Source organism: Microtus ochrogaster, unplaced genomic scaffold (assembly GCF_000317375.1).
Source record: "Microtus ochrogaster isolate Prairie Vole_2 unplaced genomic scaffold, MicOch1.0 UNK48, whole genome shotgun sequence".
Taxonomy (NCBI): Eukaryota; Metazoa; Chordata; class Mammalia; order Rodentia; family Cricetidae; genus Microtus; species Microtus ochrogaster.
The window spans coordinates 2,557,733-2,574,579 of record NW_004949146.1 but is presented as its reverse complement, the minus strand read 5'-3'; the positions used below and the strand labels follow the sequence as shown (position 1 = coordinate 2,574,579).

General features: G+C 45.5%; 1 protein-coding gene across 1 annotated transcript in view; it reads right to left on the bottom strand.

Annotated features, from left to right (window-relative positions):
• Window positions 1-16,581, bottom strand: part of Dcaf7 (DDB1 and CUL4 associated factor 7) — a 25,794-nt gene extending 9,213 nt beyond the window's left edge. The window contains exons 1-5 of the mRNA XM_005369424.2: window positions 16,222-16,581; window positions 8,020-8,178; window positions 7,369-7,480; window positions 6,611-6,729; window positions 482-691 (exon numbers count right to left, since the gene is read on the bottom strand). Coding sequence (XP_005369481.1) covers window positions 482-691; window positions 6,611-6,729; window positions 7,369-7,480; window positions 8,020-8,178; window positions 16,222-16,359 — 738 coding nt within the window. The 5' untranslated portion in view covers window positions 16,360-16,581. The remainder of the gene's footprint in view (window positions 1-481; window positions 692-6,610; window positions 6,730-7,368; window positions 7,481-8,019; window positions 8,179-16,221) is intronic.
• Between the last annotated feature and the right edge of the window lie 266 nt (window positions 16,582-16,847).

Genomic DNA, 16,847 nt, shown 5'->3' with positions numbered 1-16,847 from the left:
GTGAGCCACCATGTGGTTGCTGGGAATTGAACTCAGGACCTTTGGAAGAGCAGGCAATGCTCTTAACCACTGAGCCATCTCTCCAGCCCTGTATCAGAAATTCTTAACACAAAAGCAGTACAATTGCAGTGAGTTTTTGGCTAGCCTCAGATACACAGTAAGTTCCAAGCTAGCTTGAGCTACAGAAACTCTGTTTTATCAAAGAAGCAGGGAGAAGCTGAACCCAGTTCTTGTTGGCATTCTGAGGAGACTGAGACTGCTGGGGACTGTCTGTCCACACTGCAGGGTGATGAGCAGCTTCCCTGATGTTATACACTTGATGCCAGGAACGTTCTATGCTTCCTCCTTAACGTCTGACAACCAAAAACGTCTCCAGGTATTTCCAAAGACCTACTGAGTACAAAACTGCCATCACCTGAGAGCTCCTCTTGTAAAAACACTAAGCAGACCGGAGCCAACGGACAGGGCTTATAGGGCTTACCTCCATTCCATCCATGGCCATGGTGGCAAGGTAGTTAGGGTCCTGCTTATTCCAGCAGAGGCGGAGCAGTGGGTGATGCTGTGGGTCTTCGTAAATGATGGTGCTGTGTTCCAGATGGCGGAGGTCAAACATCCTCACAGAGCCATCCGCACCCACAGAGGCAAACATGTCCCTGCCACCTCCGGCTCGGCTGAATGCAATATCATAGACCTGTTGGTAAGAAGCGTCAGGTTTACATCAGCCATTTTCCCACACAGTGGAAACCTATCACCTCCAGTTCATCGGAACCCAACTCATGACACAAAGTAGGTAAGTCAGTGACTTCTCAGAGAATAAAGATCATTTGACCACAGGTCCTGGTAGACTTCTTCCCATGCCTGGCTTCGATTCTTCCTCTCCAAACCCTGTGATAAAACAAAAACTACAAACTTACTGACTGGCAAAGAATACCAAGTCTGAACAAGGACTCTGTTCCAAGAGTAAGGCAGGTATTTTCTGGGCTCTAGGGGTTTCACTTATCAGATGCAGGTTCACGACAAACTACCTCGTGGTTCTTTCAAGCTGGTTCTGCTATAAAACCTAGACCTGAGACCCATTTGTAAGAAAAAGGTAATCACAACTTTTGTTTTTGTGTTTTTTAAAAGGGTATCTGGGAGCTAGAGAGATGGCTTGGTAGTTAAGAGTATTTGTTGCTCTTGCAGAAGACCCAGGTTCAGCTAAGAGAGATCCAGCTACAGATCCAGAGGATCGGACACTCCCTCTCGGCCTCCTTTTACTGGGCACACATGTGGTGCAAGGACATACATGTAGGCAAAACATCCATACACATAAAAATAAATAAATCTTGAAAAATAAAATAAAAAGTCTTCAATAAAAATAAAATAAAAAATCTTCAATCATGGCTCAAGAAGAGGAGGATGTCAGAGATTACAGTTTGATGGAGGAACAGAAGGCAATCAAAGATGGGTACCCTCCACTCAATCGAAGCATGCATGTCTGGATCACATGACTGCTGTCCAGTTACATGCATGAGGATCTGCTCTGGAAAAAGCATTTGAACAGTGTGCCATGGCCACAGTTACATGACAGATACAGGGACCGTGGACCCCTCCAAACAGTAGAAGTAGAAACTCAAGGAAGATGAGTTGCAGACTCTAACCTTTCCCTTTCTGGACGACTGGCTTTACAACTCAGTGCTGATGAATACGTCATACCTGGGAAGTGAAAATACTTAATACTGATCAAAAAATCTTCAAGTGCCGGGTGGTGGTGGCGCACGCCTTTAATCCCAGCACTCGGGAGGCAGAGGCAGGCGGATCTCTGTGAGTTCGAGGCCAGCCTGGTCTACAAAAACCAAAAAAAAAAAAAAAAAAAAAAAAAAAAAAAAAAAAAAAAAACCTTCAAGTTACAGTCAATTGGGTTGGGAGAAGACTTTTTTGTCTAAGCACCCTCAGGGAACAGAAGTCAAAGCAATAACATACTCAGCAATGCAAGTCCATAAGGAAGAGAAACCAGAAGTTTTTTTGTGATCAACATTTAAGATACCAAAATAATAAATAAATAAATAAAAGGCAAGAAAGAAAAAGACTCATGAAGAACTGAGTTCTTTTTCCTTTTGCAAAGATGCAATTATTTTCTATTGTGTCTTTGCTAAATGGAAATACATAATTGGGAATTTAAGTGTGACGTTCAGAAGTGGAAAACCAGTGTGAAGCCTTGATCTGATTCCTAAATGATGAACTCTTTGATTTTTGAGGAACAATTTGCAGTAGCAGTAGCAGGTGCCTTACACCCTCCAGGGGAATGCAAGCGCTCCAGCATGGTCTCAGAAGGGAACATCCCCACTGGTGTAAGCAGCCGCTGGGACTGAATCCAATTCCAAACAAAATAATTTGAGCTTGGCTGTGGATCTCTGCCTCTGCTTCCATTAGTTACCAGATGTAGGTTCTATGATGACAATTAGGGTAGTCACCAGTCTGATTACAGGAAAAGGCTGGTTCAGGCACCCGCTCCACTTTTGCTAGGAGTCTTAACTAGGGTCCTCCTTGAAGATTCCTGGGAATTTCTCTAAAACAAGGTTTCTCCCTAACCCCATAATGGCTCCCTTTATAAAGATATCTTTCATTGCTCCCCCTCTCTATCCCTTCCCTAATTCAACCATCCTGCTCCCTTATGTTCTCATCCCCCCTCCATCCCCAATTTCCCCTTCCTAGGACAACTCACATATGTCCCTTTTAGAGTGCTCTTTTTTAAAAAATATTTATTTATTATGTATACAATATTCTGTCTGTGTGCATGTCTGCAGGCCAGAAGAAGGCACCAGACCTCTTTACAGATGGTTGTGAGCCACCATGTGGTTGCTGGGAATTGAACTCAGGACCTTTGGAAGAGCAGGCAATGCTCTTAACCGCTGAGCCATCTCTCCAGCCCCTAGAGCCCTCTTTTTAAGCAGCAATGATACTTCATATTTTCTTAGAAGAAATATCTGACACTGTACCTTACATAAAGACCCCTGGACACATTTTATTTATTACTTATCACCATGGTAACCAACTGTTCTACTACTGTTATAGTCCCAGCCCTAAAGTGAACATTTATTTATGTTTATTTATTTATTTTTGAGACAAGGTCTCACTGTATAGACCAAGTTGGTCTTAAACTCATAGTGTCTGCCTTCTGATTACTGGCTTAAAATTGTGCCTCAATACGCTGTAATTTTATTAAAGCTAGTCTGTATATCCAGTTAAGAGGAAGGAAAGAAGGGAGAGAAGGAGACAGGGAGGGAGGAAGGAAGGAAGAAAAAAAAATCTCATGTGGCCCACCTGTGGCCCAAGTTGGCCTCAAACTTGCTACGTGGTAGGTGGTATATATGTCCTTATGTAGTGCATAGCACTAGACAAAGCCTTTGTCTGTCTGGTGTGTCAGACCTAAGAAGATAGGGTCTTGCTATGCAGCCCAGGCTGGTACCAAACTTTAGATTGTTTCACTTTTACCTACTACGTGCTAGAATTATAGGCACCCAGGGTCCCCTTTTAATCATTCTTTTCCTGTTGTTTTAAGACAGGGTCTTATGTAGCCCAGGTTAGCATTAAACCTGCTATGTAGTAGATAACCCAGAACTCTCGATCCTCCCACCCCTGCATCTACCCACTCAGCTGACAGGCATGCAGGCCTGCGTCACAGGCACCACTGCATCTCACCCTTTAGAACCACCCTTTCTTTACCTCAGAGAAACCTTTCTTCACCGTTAGAGAAAGGGGGGCTTAGCACGTTGAACAAAACAGATGGGCATCTATTAGCTGTGTTTGTCCCTCAGTACCCAGAGTGTCTAGAGGACCTACATTTTTAAAGAAAGCTTTTTATTTTATCTGTATGAGTGTTTTGGCTGCTTGTATGTATGTACACTACATGAGTAGCTGGTGCCTGCAGAGGGCATAGGATTCCTCTGGAACTAGAGTTACAGATGGTTATGAGCTGCCATGTGGGTGCTGGAATTGATTCTAGGATCTCTATAGAAGAGCAGTCAAGGGGGCTGGAGAGATGGCTCAGAGGTTAAGAGCATTGCCTGCTCTTCCAAAGGTCCTGAGTTCAATTCCCAGCAACCACATTGTGGCTCACAACCATCTGTAATGAGGTCTGGTGCCCTCTCCTGGCCTGCAGGCATATACACAGACAGAGCATTGTATACATAAGAAAGAAAGAAAGAAAGAAAGAAAGAAAGAAAGAAAGAAAGAAAGAAAGAAAGAAAGAGCAGTCAATACTCTTAACTGCTGAGCCATCTCTCCAGCCCCAGACCCAATATTTTTCTTTTTTAAAGACTCATTTATAGAAAATAGAGAAATCAATTAACACTAAAAAAAAAAAAGACATTTATTTATTATGTTTACAGTTTCGCTCTACATGTATGCCTGCAGGCCAGAAGAGGGCGCCAGACTTCATTACAGATGGTTGTGAATTGATGGTTGCTGGGAATTGAACTCAGGTCCTCTGGAAGAACAGTCAGTGCTTTTAACTGCTGAGCCATCTCTCCAGCCTTGGGACCCAATATTTTTTTAGTGAGAAATTCTATTTATTTCTCCATATCAATGTCAGCTATCATTACTACTAAAACATACTAAAAAGTGTGTTTTGTGTTTGGCATCTGCTCTCCTGTTGGTTCTGGGTAATCCCCCATCAGTGTGACTCAGAGCAAAAAGCTCTCTCCACGTAAGTAACTGCTCCTCAGCCCCACCTGCATGGCTCATCAGGAAAGAGGGAAGGTGGTAACTCAGAGTTGCCATCACGGGCTCCTCTTTCCAGTGTGTCATCTACTCTATTTCTCCAGCCCTCCTGCTCTTCTCTGTGCTGCATGAGACTGCTTCCTACAGGCCAGGTCTGGTGGAGTCCCAGCTTTACTGGCTGCTTCTAGATGGTTCAGCCAAAGGAATCAGAGGTGGGAAGTTGGATGCTGCAACACAAGAAGCAGCTGAGTACTTATCCTTCCTCTCTCTGTTCAGAAGCATCTTGGCCAGGTAAACCCAGGCTCTGGGAGCCATGGCTTGCACCTCCTGTCACTGTCCTCTCAGTCCCTCACTGTATTAGCCTTCTCTTGTTCTAAATCACTCAGGCTCACCCTTGCAAGACCCCTTTCCTCCATAACGGGCTGAACCTAGGGTCTCATGGATGCTGGGCAAGCACTCCATCACCAAGCTATATTCCCAGACACTTTGAGTAGTTCCCACCTTGGGTTGGGTCTAGCAGAGAACAAAGGCCTTTCTACGTAACATTTCCACAAGCTCCTTTAGTTTATCTCTGCAGAACACTCTTAGCTTAGCAGGAGTTAAGTCCCAGTGTTTTCCTACAGATCTTACTCTCAGGAGTGCAACACCGAAGATCAACCCCTCAGAATGAGCAATCTGACGTAACATGATACTCTGCTGACCTTAAGGTATCTTTTTTTCTGTGTAAGAAATACTGGTACCACTCACTGTGCAGGTAAAGGGGCAGACAACGACACAAGATAAGGACCCAGGCTCTGTGGGAGCAGTTATGCCTGCTCCCCCCACAAATCACCAGAGGATACCCCCCTCAGCTTTTCCAGTAAACACAGAAGAAACATCAATAAGCCATATTTGCCTTAAAATTTTACTGAAAGTAAAAAGACCAGTAAACATACCAGAGTACACAGAATTGTTTTAGAGAAAAATAGCTAATAAGGATTGCCTGTCATGAACTCCTCCCCTTCCTGTTTCCCCATCTCCAAGAAGATATTATATTTAGAGAGAAGGGTTACCCTGAAATTACTCTTTAACACATCGGCTTCTAGGATATCTATAGGAGACTTTATTAAAAAATAGCAACCTCTGTCTCCAGACCTCATGGGAGAGCTGGCCCTGCCCCCACCAGCCCATAGCACTGCTGTGATGTGGGTGGTGGTGTGAGTATGGAAGAGCTAGCTCCACCTGCTAAACCACCACAAGGCTCTCCTCAGCTGATGCTTTTGGTGGAGGATTCAGGGAGAAGAAGGCTCATCCTCTGTTGGGGGGCTGGCCACTAGGAATTTAACTGTACTCCAGTGAATACATGGATAACACAAAATGAATTTGCTTTTTTTCTTTTTGAGGCAGGGGATGGGGTGGACATGGGGAAACTAGGAGGTGAGCGTGATCAAGGTCATGTTAGATTCCCAAAAATCAATTAAAAAAAAATACCTCCAGCAACCTCTAGTATGAAAGGAAAATGACAGACTGCAGGTTAAGTTATTAGTGCCATTTAATGAAGCATTTGGGCTGGTGGGGTGGCTCAGCCACAGGCTAACAGTACTGCTCTGCAAACCTGAGCTCAGTCCTTAGAACCCACAATGGAAGGGGGCAAACCGACTCCCCAGAGCTGTTCTCTGACCTCTACACAAGCACGGTGGTATCCATGTACCGGCACAGGCACACTCTCTCTCTCTCATAATAGTCATAATAAATGATACATTTTAAAAGGTTAAATTGTAAGTGTTGTTCTGTTTTAACACATTAATTTTCAACTTGGACAAGACACACGCCCACATACATAACCCGCAAACCAGTGAGAGAACAGGATGACCTCTACCTGCAGATACAGAAAGCACCTGAAAAAAAGGAGAGAGAAAAATATCATTACCTCTTTGTCATGGGCAATTAGCTGGGTCTTCACATGGCCAGATACGAGATTCACTCGTCCTAGTACCTGCCCGGTCTCCAATCCCCAGATGGTGCAGGTTGTGTCAATGCTTGAGGTACCTGCAGATACCAGAGCAAGCCGGCACTGATGAGGTGGGGTTCCAAACAGACCCCTCTTCTCTGCTTGGCCCAGGGGACAGTCAGCACAGCACTTCCTGAGCACTGACGTGTTTCTTGTAGGGTGGGGAGGAGAATTTCTTGAGACAGAATACCCTGATATAGTTTAGGCTGAGCTTGAACTCAAGATCCCCCAGCCTGCACGCCACAAGTGTTGGTATTATAGGTGTGGACTGTGAATTTTAGCTGGAGAGATGTGATGTACACACAGTGAAAAGCTGACTTCCCCATAAGAAATTAATAACTATAGTACATGCCTTTAATCTCAGCAATGGGGAGGAAAGGCAGGCAGATCTCTGAATTTGAAGCCAGCCTGGTCTACAGAGAGTTCCAGGATAGGCACCAAAGCTTCAGAGAAACTGTTTCAAACCCCACCCCCCCACCAAAAAAAAAATCCCAAAACAAAAAAAAAAAGAGAGAGAGAGAAATTAATAATTACATTCCATATTTAGCCCATTTCATTCACTGGTTGTTCTAGGATGAGGTGTGCACCTCAACCCCCACCTCTACAAAAACAGACCCAGCCCGAATCTGAGGAAATGTATATCTTCCTTTGCTTCAAATTGATTTCAAAGCCCTCACCTAAAAGATAAGGATCCACCTCGTTCCAGTCAAAGGAGGTCAGGGGAGCACAGAAGTCTGAGTTCTTGTTATTGTTTAGCAAGCACTCCAGCCTGGTCTCTGTTTCACCAACCTGAAGGGACAACAATTTAAGATATTCACCTGTCTATACACCTCCCCCGCCCACCCAAGGTCCTGCTTAGGAAATCTAGGATAAAGGGAGAAAATATTTTTTATAACAAAGGCTAAATAAAACCCAGAGGAACTTCTGAATTGGTATCTTTCAAACCTGCCCTTCTCCCAGCTTTACTCTCTAGCTCTGCACCCATGTACAAGGAAACCCCTGTGCTGAGCTCAGCTGAAAAGGGAAGACCCCCACCCACCCCCACAGCACAGAATCAACAGCCTGGGATCAGTGGAGTACAAGGTCCCAATTGTTCTCTGCCTCACAGAAGACTGTCCCCATCACACCAGGTTAACTGAGCCTCAAGTTTCAAGGCTGACTGAGGCCAGTAGTAAGATTCTGTGGCACCTGGGCTAGATTTCCTAGAAAACCTGAGCTAAAACCAGACTGGCCCAGATGCACGCGCTGTCACCTCCATGCTGCAAGGATACTACCTGTCAGCTCTTCAGGACACGCGGCAGCTGTCTGCTAAGGAAGCCCCTGCTTACCCTCCACACACGGAGATAGTCACCACTCGTCGCCAGCAGGTCTGGATAGACGCCTTTCGTGTCAGGAATCCACATGAGCTTTGTGGTGGGGTATGGGTGGTCAAAGGTGTTTCGGCAAATAAACTCCGAACTCTCTTCATCTAAACCAACAAGCTGAACCTGCAACACACCAAAATTCAAACACATGAGCATTTGCTTTTCTCCAGCAGCACCGAATACATCAGGTTCCTGGTCAGTGGCGCAGGTCTGAGCACTGAAGGGTACAGCCAAGTAATTATAGTGAGAAGCCCCTCGACTGATGATCCCAACACAAATGAGAACTCAAGAATCGCAGGGTTCAGTATAGCCAACGCTATAAAGCTAGAAAAAGACAATCTGAATACAGGCTTTCTGCTTCTTAAATTCTGAGCTAAACTCACCCGCCTACCTACTCTCTGAGACAATCGGACCTTCCTGTCTCTCCTCCCAAGTGCTGAGATTACAGGGATGTACAATCACAGCCTGCTTAATGAAGTGCTGGGGAATGAACCAGGGCTTCACGTACGCTAGGCTAGTACTCTACCAACTGAGCTGCATTCCCGATTCCCTTTTGGCTTGAACCAAGGTCTTCCTACACAGACCAGGCTGACCTCAAACTCACAGACATTCTCCTGCCTCGGCCTCCTGAGTGCTTGGATTAAAGGTGTGTGCCACTATGCCCAGCTCCATCCTATGGATTTTAACAAATTAGTGACACATTTTGCGAACATTGTTGTAAAAAGTATTTTCACTCTACTTAAGAAGGTTTTTGAGGCAGAGCTTCATGTTGTCTCCATCTTGCGAGAATTTGCTCTGCTTTTTATCAGGCTGAGTTGTTTTCTCCTTGACTTTTAATTCTCTGACTACTTTTGATAAAATTTCTGTTCTATGCCGATTGTCTTTCCATATCAACTTTAAAGAGCAGTACTCTAAAATGTACAAAAAGCTAATGAAGTTCTAACTGCAATTGTCTTGAATCTATGGGTCAGTTTGAGTCTATTTATTTAGGTCACCTTTAGTTGTCCAGGAATGACTTAAAGTTTTGCTGTACAGATCTTCAACCCTCTCGTTATCTTTATCTCTATCGAACTCTATGATACTGTAAATATATTTTTCAGGGCTTTAAATGCATTTTTCCTATATAACCTAGCATGGTTTCAAAATTCCATTTCAACCGCTCATTGCTATTATATAGAAATAGTTTATTTTGTATATTAATCTTAGACCTCTAACTTTGGTACAATAGTTATCAGTGGTTTTTGTACATTTGTAAGGATTTTTCTTTTTCTTTTTTTTTTTAAATATTTATTTATTATGTATACAATATTCTTTCTATGTGTCTGCCTTCAGTCCAGAAGAGGGCACCAGACCTCATTACAGATGGTTGCGAGCCACCATGTGGTTGCCAGGAATTGAACTCAGGACCTTTGGAAGAACAATCAATGCTCTTAACCACTGAGCCAAACTTCGTCATCAACAGATCTTTAGAAATTAGGCATAGGCATGCAAGGTCTATAAACGTGTAGGGAGATAAGGAGGATGGGTGTGGAAGGAGACGACCCTGTGCTCTGAAACACTCCAGAGCACTAAGAGTGACTCCAAGGGCAATGCACTGACAATCCCTGATAGCAAATCCTGGTCTCGATATCCAGGATTCAGTCTGGATGGGTGAAGACACACCCTGAGCATCCAAGTAGTCTTCCTCCCAGCTGTAGGTGGAGAACATGGCTAGGCAGTTAACACCTTAAAGTGAAACTGGAGGGCTGGAGAGATGGCTCAGAGGCTAAGAGCACTGGCTGCTCTTCCAGAGGTCCTGAGTTCAATTCCCAGCAACCACATGGTGGCTCACAACCATCTGTAATGAGGTCTGGTGCCCTCTTCTGGCCTGAAGGCAGAGACTGTATACATAATAAATAATTCATTTAAAAAGTGAAACAGGAAAAAAGGAGGTCTACACTAACTTTCAAAAATTGTCATTCAAACCATGAGACATTTTCCCCAAACCTCAAATATCAGATTCTGTGAACATTTTCCATTTGAAGTCCTCTCCACCTAACATTCAAGGCCTTCTGCCACCCAATGCTCACCCACCTCACCTCCCATCTTCCTTCTCTAATCACCACTGTCCACCTTCCCCCTTTCCTTATACATCTTCCCATGTTTGTTAGTTGTGTCCACACACTTTCCACCAACCCAACCCTGCCCAATACTAACACATCAGCAGTGTCAGGCTTCCAGGACTCTACTTACTACTCACCAACCCTTGGCCAGGTCTCTTACTATTGCTAATCCTGCTCCCAACCTGTCAAGTCGAGACGTTCATACCGGCCTTAATAATTATGTATCTACTGTCTTTCCCAATGGGTGAGCTCCAAGATTTTATCTTACTTCCTCCACAAACCACTGACAGTTTTCCTGGCCCTGATCTTTCAGTACTTACCAATACCAGGCATCTGACAGCTAATCCCAGGGGCACGAGACACTGACACTACTGTTTTGTGTAGTCTCACTTAGTAGATATCTTAAAGACCTGGCTTGTGTTTTTCTTCTTGTACAGCCTGCTACTGTTTCCTAATTTGGCTTTCTTGTGCCTATTTCTAATATTCCCATTGGATACTGTTGTCATTATTTCTGGTACCCCAAATCCCAATAAAAAGTGTTCTGCCATCGAGCTACATCCCTAGGCCTAAATTTTAAAGAAAAGTTTCAGTTTATACTAGGATAGTACATACATAGACAACTGGAAAGATGAAGGCCCCAAATAGTGACTCGGTTGGAAATTATTATTATTATTATTATTAATCTACCTGCCTAGGACTCCCATTTTGTAAGCACCCATGACCTCAGCTTGATTTCATTCTCTCCTTAGTTCAGCCGTTTGTAACTGTGGTCTATATTTCAATTCCTGAGAACTTTAAAAGTACCCAGTGCCTAGGCAGCATCCAGAGGAGGGGATGCGAATCTGTGGTAAAGACACACACAGGTATCTATCTGCTGGAGCACCCAGTGGTCCAAGTACAGCCATGGTTGGGATCACTGTATTAGCTCTGCCACATCAACCAAATCCACGTCTGGGAACTTGAGACCTTAATCCTACTTAGTCTCAGTTCTTCGTTTGGAAGGGAAAATGGGAAAGGCCACACCCACACTGCATGGAGATGCAGGAAAAGCTGGCACATGAGTAGACTGGAGAGGGTGCAGGACATGAGCCTTGCTTTGTGAAGGGCAGGGTGTGAGAGCAGCTTTCCACTTCCTGATTTGCCTGGCAGAGGCCAGAGATTCATCCTTCCAGATCTCCAACTCTCCTGTTACCCTAAACCATCCTTTTCTCTCCCTTAATCTTATGTGCATGGATGTTTGGTCTGCATCCATGTCTGTGTGCCATTTTCACAAACGGTGCATGAGGAGGCCAGAAAAGGATATCAGATCCCCTGACACCAAAGTTACAGATGGTTGTGAGCTGCCATGTGAGTGCTGGGAATTGAACCCAGGACCTCTAAAAGAGCAGACAGCGTTTTTTTTGTTTTTTTTTTTTTTTTTTTTTTTTTTTCGAGACAGGGTTTCTCTGTGGCTTTGGAGGCTGTCCCGGAACTAGCTCTGTAGACCAGGCTGGTCTCGAACTCACAGAGATCCGCCTGCCTCTGCCTCCCGAGTGCTGGGATTAAAGGCGTGCGCCACCACCACCCGGCCAGACAGCGTTTTTAAGCACTGAGCCATCTCTCCAGCTTCCACTCATAAAAACTATCCTGGGTAGATTCCTGTTTCTTGAGATTAAAGAACCTTAAATCACACTAATAAGATACTAAAAGTAGTGACACTCTCTGTGAGGACAGAATTGAAGCAAACTAGCTTCACATGCTTTAGGGTAAGATTCTGTGGGCAGAAGACACGGTTCAGCCAGTAAAATGCTAATGCTTGTCTCACAAGCATGAGAACCTGAGAGTAATTCCCATGTTAAAAGTCTGCTGTGGGCACACCTGGAATCTCAGCTTTGGGGAGATAGAGGTAGGAGGATCCCTAGGGCTTGTTGGTCGGACAGGTTAGCAGAGTCCAAGCTCCAGGTTCATGATTCTGCCCCCAAAATAAGATGAAGAGCAACCAGGAAAGATACTTGTCAATAACCTCTGGCGTCCAATGCATGGACACAGTTTCTATGGGGAAAAAAAGCCCCTTAGAGTTTAGGAGAGCCGATAGCCAAGCCACTGCAAGAACTTTCTAGTGCCAAACTTCTTGTACTGACTAATGTTGCCAAGTTCTTGCTATGCTCTACAATGACTGGTTATACGTATCTTTCCAAATTATTTTCCATGCATTTTTTGTGTGTGTTGAGCGTGTGTGTGGTAGGTTTTTTAAAATATATAACAAAAAAATAAAAACCCCCAAACACAGACGTGTCCCACATGATTTATCCCACACCTTGCTTTGAGTGTCTTCTCAGGCCAACCACAAATAGCCCCACCTCTTCTTCTAGGCAGACTGCACTAAGCACACCACAATTCATTTGACTGCTCATTTATTTTGGTCCATTGTTTTGCTACCATAAACAGCACACAATGAATATCCTTGTTTAATTCTGTGTGTGTGTGTGTGTGTTTTCACTGGGATAGATTCCTAGAAGTGTACTCGCTCTAGCACATTCGTGTACGTGTGCACACGTGTCATCTCCTTCTTAGGTTTTGAGACAGGGTATTTTACTAAACTTGGAGCTCACCAATTTGACTCAACTGCTGGACAACAAGTCTCAAGGATCCTGTTTCTGTTGGGCTTTGTGGCTTTTGGAGGATCTGAACTCAAGTCTCCACGCTGGAGCAGAAAGCACTTTACCAACTTAGCCACCTCACTAGTCTCACACTTTCAACTGCCATCTTCAAAAGGGTTGCTTCTGTTCTTTGTTTTGTCCCCCCACCCCCCCTGAGACAGGGTTTCTCTGTGGTTTTGGAGCCTGTCCTGGAACTAGCTCTGTAGACCAGGCTGGCCTTGAACTCACAGAGATCGGCCTGCCTCTGCCTCCCGAGTGCTGGGATTGAAGGTGTGCACCACCACCGCCAGCTCAGAAGGAGAGCTTCTGGCTGGTGGAACAGACCATGCCTATAGTCCCGGCCCTGGGGATGGGCTGAGGGTTAGGCTAATGCAGAAGGATAGAGTTTAAAGACTGAACTACAGCTAAGACCTCATCAAAAGAAAGGGGGGTGAGGGGAATGCTGGGAATAGTAGTGATCCCAGTATTGGGAGGTAGAGGCAGGAGGATGAGACATTCAAGGCTAGTCTAAGCCACATGAAACTTGTACAAAAAGTGAAAAATTAACCAGACATAGTGGCGCACACCTTTAAGCACAGCAGCTGGGAGGCACAGGCAGTGGCTCTCTGAGTTCAAAGCTGCCTGGTCAACACGTGGAGTTCCACCCCACACCGAACTCAACGTGTCAACTCTTTCCCTCAGTTCTTTAACTACAAATCGGAGGAGTTTTTTGTCTCATTTTTTGGTGGGAGATCTTCTCCAATGATGCCTATACATAGGCCTCTTCTTCCACATCTATTCTATTCTTTTTCAATGTAATCTTTCCTTCCTTCCTTCCTTCGTTCCTTCCTTCGTTCCTTCCTTCCTTTTCTTTTCTAGCACAGGAGGTTGAACCAGGGCATCATACATACTAGTCAAGAACTCTACCCACTTAACTACATCCTCAGGTCTTTTTTTACCTTTTAAAGACAGGTTCTCATTAAGTTGACCAGGCTAGCTTTAAATTCACTCTATAGCCCAGGCTAGAGGCTCCCAAGTACTTGCCAACTTGCACTCCCTCTTCTTGTCCCAAAAGACTGATGATTTTCTTTTTCTTTATCCAACAAAATCTTGTTTCAGAGAACTGCAGCTCTTCTGAGTTTGGCACCTGCAGCCAGATACCCTTCCTTATATCCACAACCTACTGCTCTGCCTCACAGACTTCGGGAATGCTGGGAAAAACTAATTCTGACAGCTGCCATCATACTGTCCCATGCCCTGTCATACCTCTTTCATCTCCCACCTTCAAGGAGTCTGTGGTAACAAACAAGGAAGGAGATATGGCACTTTTCTTTTAGAAAAACAGAACTCACAAGGTAGGTGTGTGTAGGTGTGTGTGTGTGTGTGTGTGTGTGTGTGTGTGTGTATGTGTGTGTAAGTAATGTCTGCACTTGGGAGGCAGAGGCAGGTGAATTAGGAGGTCAAAGCCTGGGCTACATGAGGCTGCATCTCAAATAATAATCCCATAAGATATGAGTAATATATTGTTCACAGATAATAGGAAAGATGCATTTTTGTTTGAGACAAGGTCTCACTTTATAACTCATATTGATTAGAAGCTCACTATGTAGCCCAGGCTAGCCTCAAACTTACAAAACTCCTCCTACCTCAACCTTTCAAGTGCTGGAATTACAGGTGAGAGGCACCAGGCCCAGCTTGAGGGTTGATTACATTAGATTAGAGTAGATTAGATTAGATACTTGCTCCTTAGGAGGCACTGGACACGTCCAGTTTTAAAATGAGGTGCTAGAGATAAGAACACTCACGGCTCACGCAGGAGTTGGAGTTTGGTTCCCAGCACTCACACTGGGTGGCTTACAACAGCCTGTAACTCCAGCTCTGAGGGACTGTGACACCCTCTTCTGGCCTCTGCAGGTACTCAATGTCTCCTCTGTTAGATAAAAGACTCTAGAAGAGCTTAAAGGGAAACAAAAATTAATTTGTGTGTTTGTGGGGGGAAAAAAACTACAGTCCTTTAATGGACATATTTTACATTTCTTTCCTACACGAATCCTTAAACAACAGTTCTAGTGGTCGTAACCTCACTAACACTACCCACACCCGGACCCTGAAAGCCAGCCAGATTTCTAGCACTGTGGGAGAAGCCATCAGAGAAGAGAAAAGAAACAAGGTTCTTGTTTGCAAAGGGAAGGGCGGTGCTCGCTCCCTGGGACTGTAAACTGTGAGTGTGTGTGCGGGTCCAGGCAAGGAAAGTCAGTCCTTTCACCCATCCCTCAAAAAGGGCGCCAAAGAAATGGGGACCCTCACCCAGAGAAACGCGTGTGCTCCTCAAATACTACAAACAAACTTAAAATGTCCAAATGTTTTCATCTGAATATTCACATGTAACACAGAACCCCTTTCCTATACCACTGCGGGCTAGAAAGAATAAATTCCGCTCCAGGCAATGCAAATTTGGTCGATGCAAGGTGGTCTAGCTAAATTCTAGACTATCTACGTCTTCCACTCCTCCCATCTTGTCTCCAGTCTGATGTCCACAGTGTAAGCCAGAGTACTGGCTTTAAACAACACTGACCAAAGCTTTCAGTAGCTCTGATATCTGCCAGGTTTTTTTTTTAAAAAAAAAAAAAAACTTAAATTACAACAGAAGAATGAAGTCAAGAGATTGGGGAAAGAAAAATCTTCTCAGCACTTTCAAAACTATATCCCGAAGTACCAGCTTAAAAGCTCTCTCCTCTACCAGCGTTTTGGTGAAGTGACGGATGTCCAGCAACGCTGCAAACCAACGTGAAAGGAACCACGACAAGAACAGGTCAAATGTCATCTTCCTCTATTCAGAAATAATGGCGGGATAATGCCATAGACCAAGGTTTCCAAGGATAGACGGGGATGGGGGGTGGGGGTAGGGGAGTGGGGAGGGTGGGGGGGTGTTGGTGAACATCGGGAAGTAAAACCAGTGACCAATGACAACCTAGCATTAGGGCTCTGTATCCAAGAGAAACACCTGAGATGGGGAAGATCTTGCAATAAATAGCCCTATCAGAAATCTCGCGTGGCCAGGAATACACGACCACCAATCCAAGCGCCCGCATCTTCCTCCACTGCCTCTCTCCCGCCCCCCGCCTAGCAACAGAAACGCTGCGGCAGAAGTGGGGGAAACGGGAGGCACGGAGGACGTGGCTTGGGGGACTTAAAACTCCGGTATGAAACCTGCTATTACTAGCAAAAACATTATGTGCCTCGGGCATGTCACAACACGGTGCCTCAGTTTCCCCGGCTGTCAAAATGAAATACGGCAACGAGTGTGACACCCTCAACATCAGGGCCACAGAGGAACCACCCCCTTGCTGGAAAGGCAAGTTCGCAGGAGAGTTGTGGGATCTGAGGCTGCCGCCCACCTCGAGCATTCCCTGCCAGCCACAAGGCTGAGCCCCGGCACGACCCACCTTGTTGTTGTACTCCTCCACGAAGCTCCCCAGCGCCAGGCGAAAGCGCTTGTCGGGCCGCACGCTCCAGTTCATGGCGTAGACAGTCCAGGGCGCTTCATATTTGTAGATCTCCTTCCGTTTGCCGTGCAGGGACATGGTGGCGGCTGGGCCGCAGAGCCGGCCGGAGAGGCGGCGGGCTGGGGCACGAAACGGGCGGGGAGCCCGGCTTGGGTCAGCGGGTCCGAGAAGAGGCGGGGCAGGGGCGCTCAGGAACGGCCTAGCCCTCCAGCGGGTCCTCGGCTACACACACACTCCGCCGGCCCCGACCACCAGTTTCAAACAAGCTCCGGCAGCGACTACCACCTTCCGTTTGGGATGCCGGCCCGCCCTCTCGGAACGGAAGCCACGCGATCCCGTTGCGACGACGAGCGTTGGCTGCCGGGTACGTCCTTTCCAAACTGTTCCTTCTTCTTATTGGCTAACACAGCCTTAGCACCCGAGCCCTCTTCACTATTGGCGGAAATGTTTGTCATTTTGTTTATTCGCACCACCCAATCCCTGGAGGCGGGTTCTTCGGAAGTCCCTGAGATCATTGGTTAGCTAAGATGTCAGTTAGACGGCTAACGGCGCAGTGCGGGTGAACG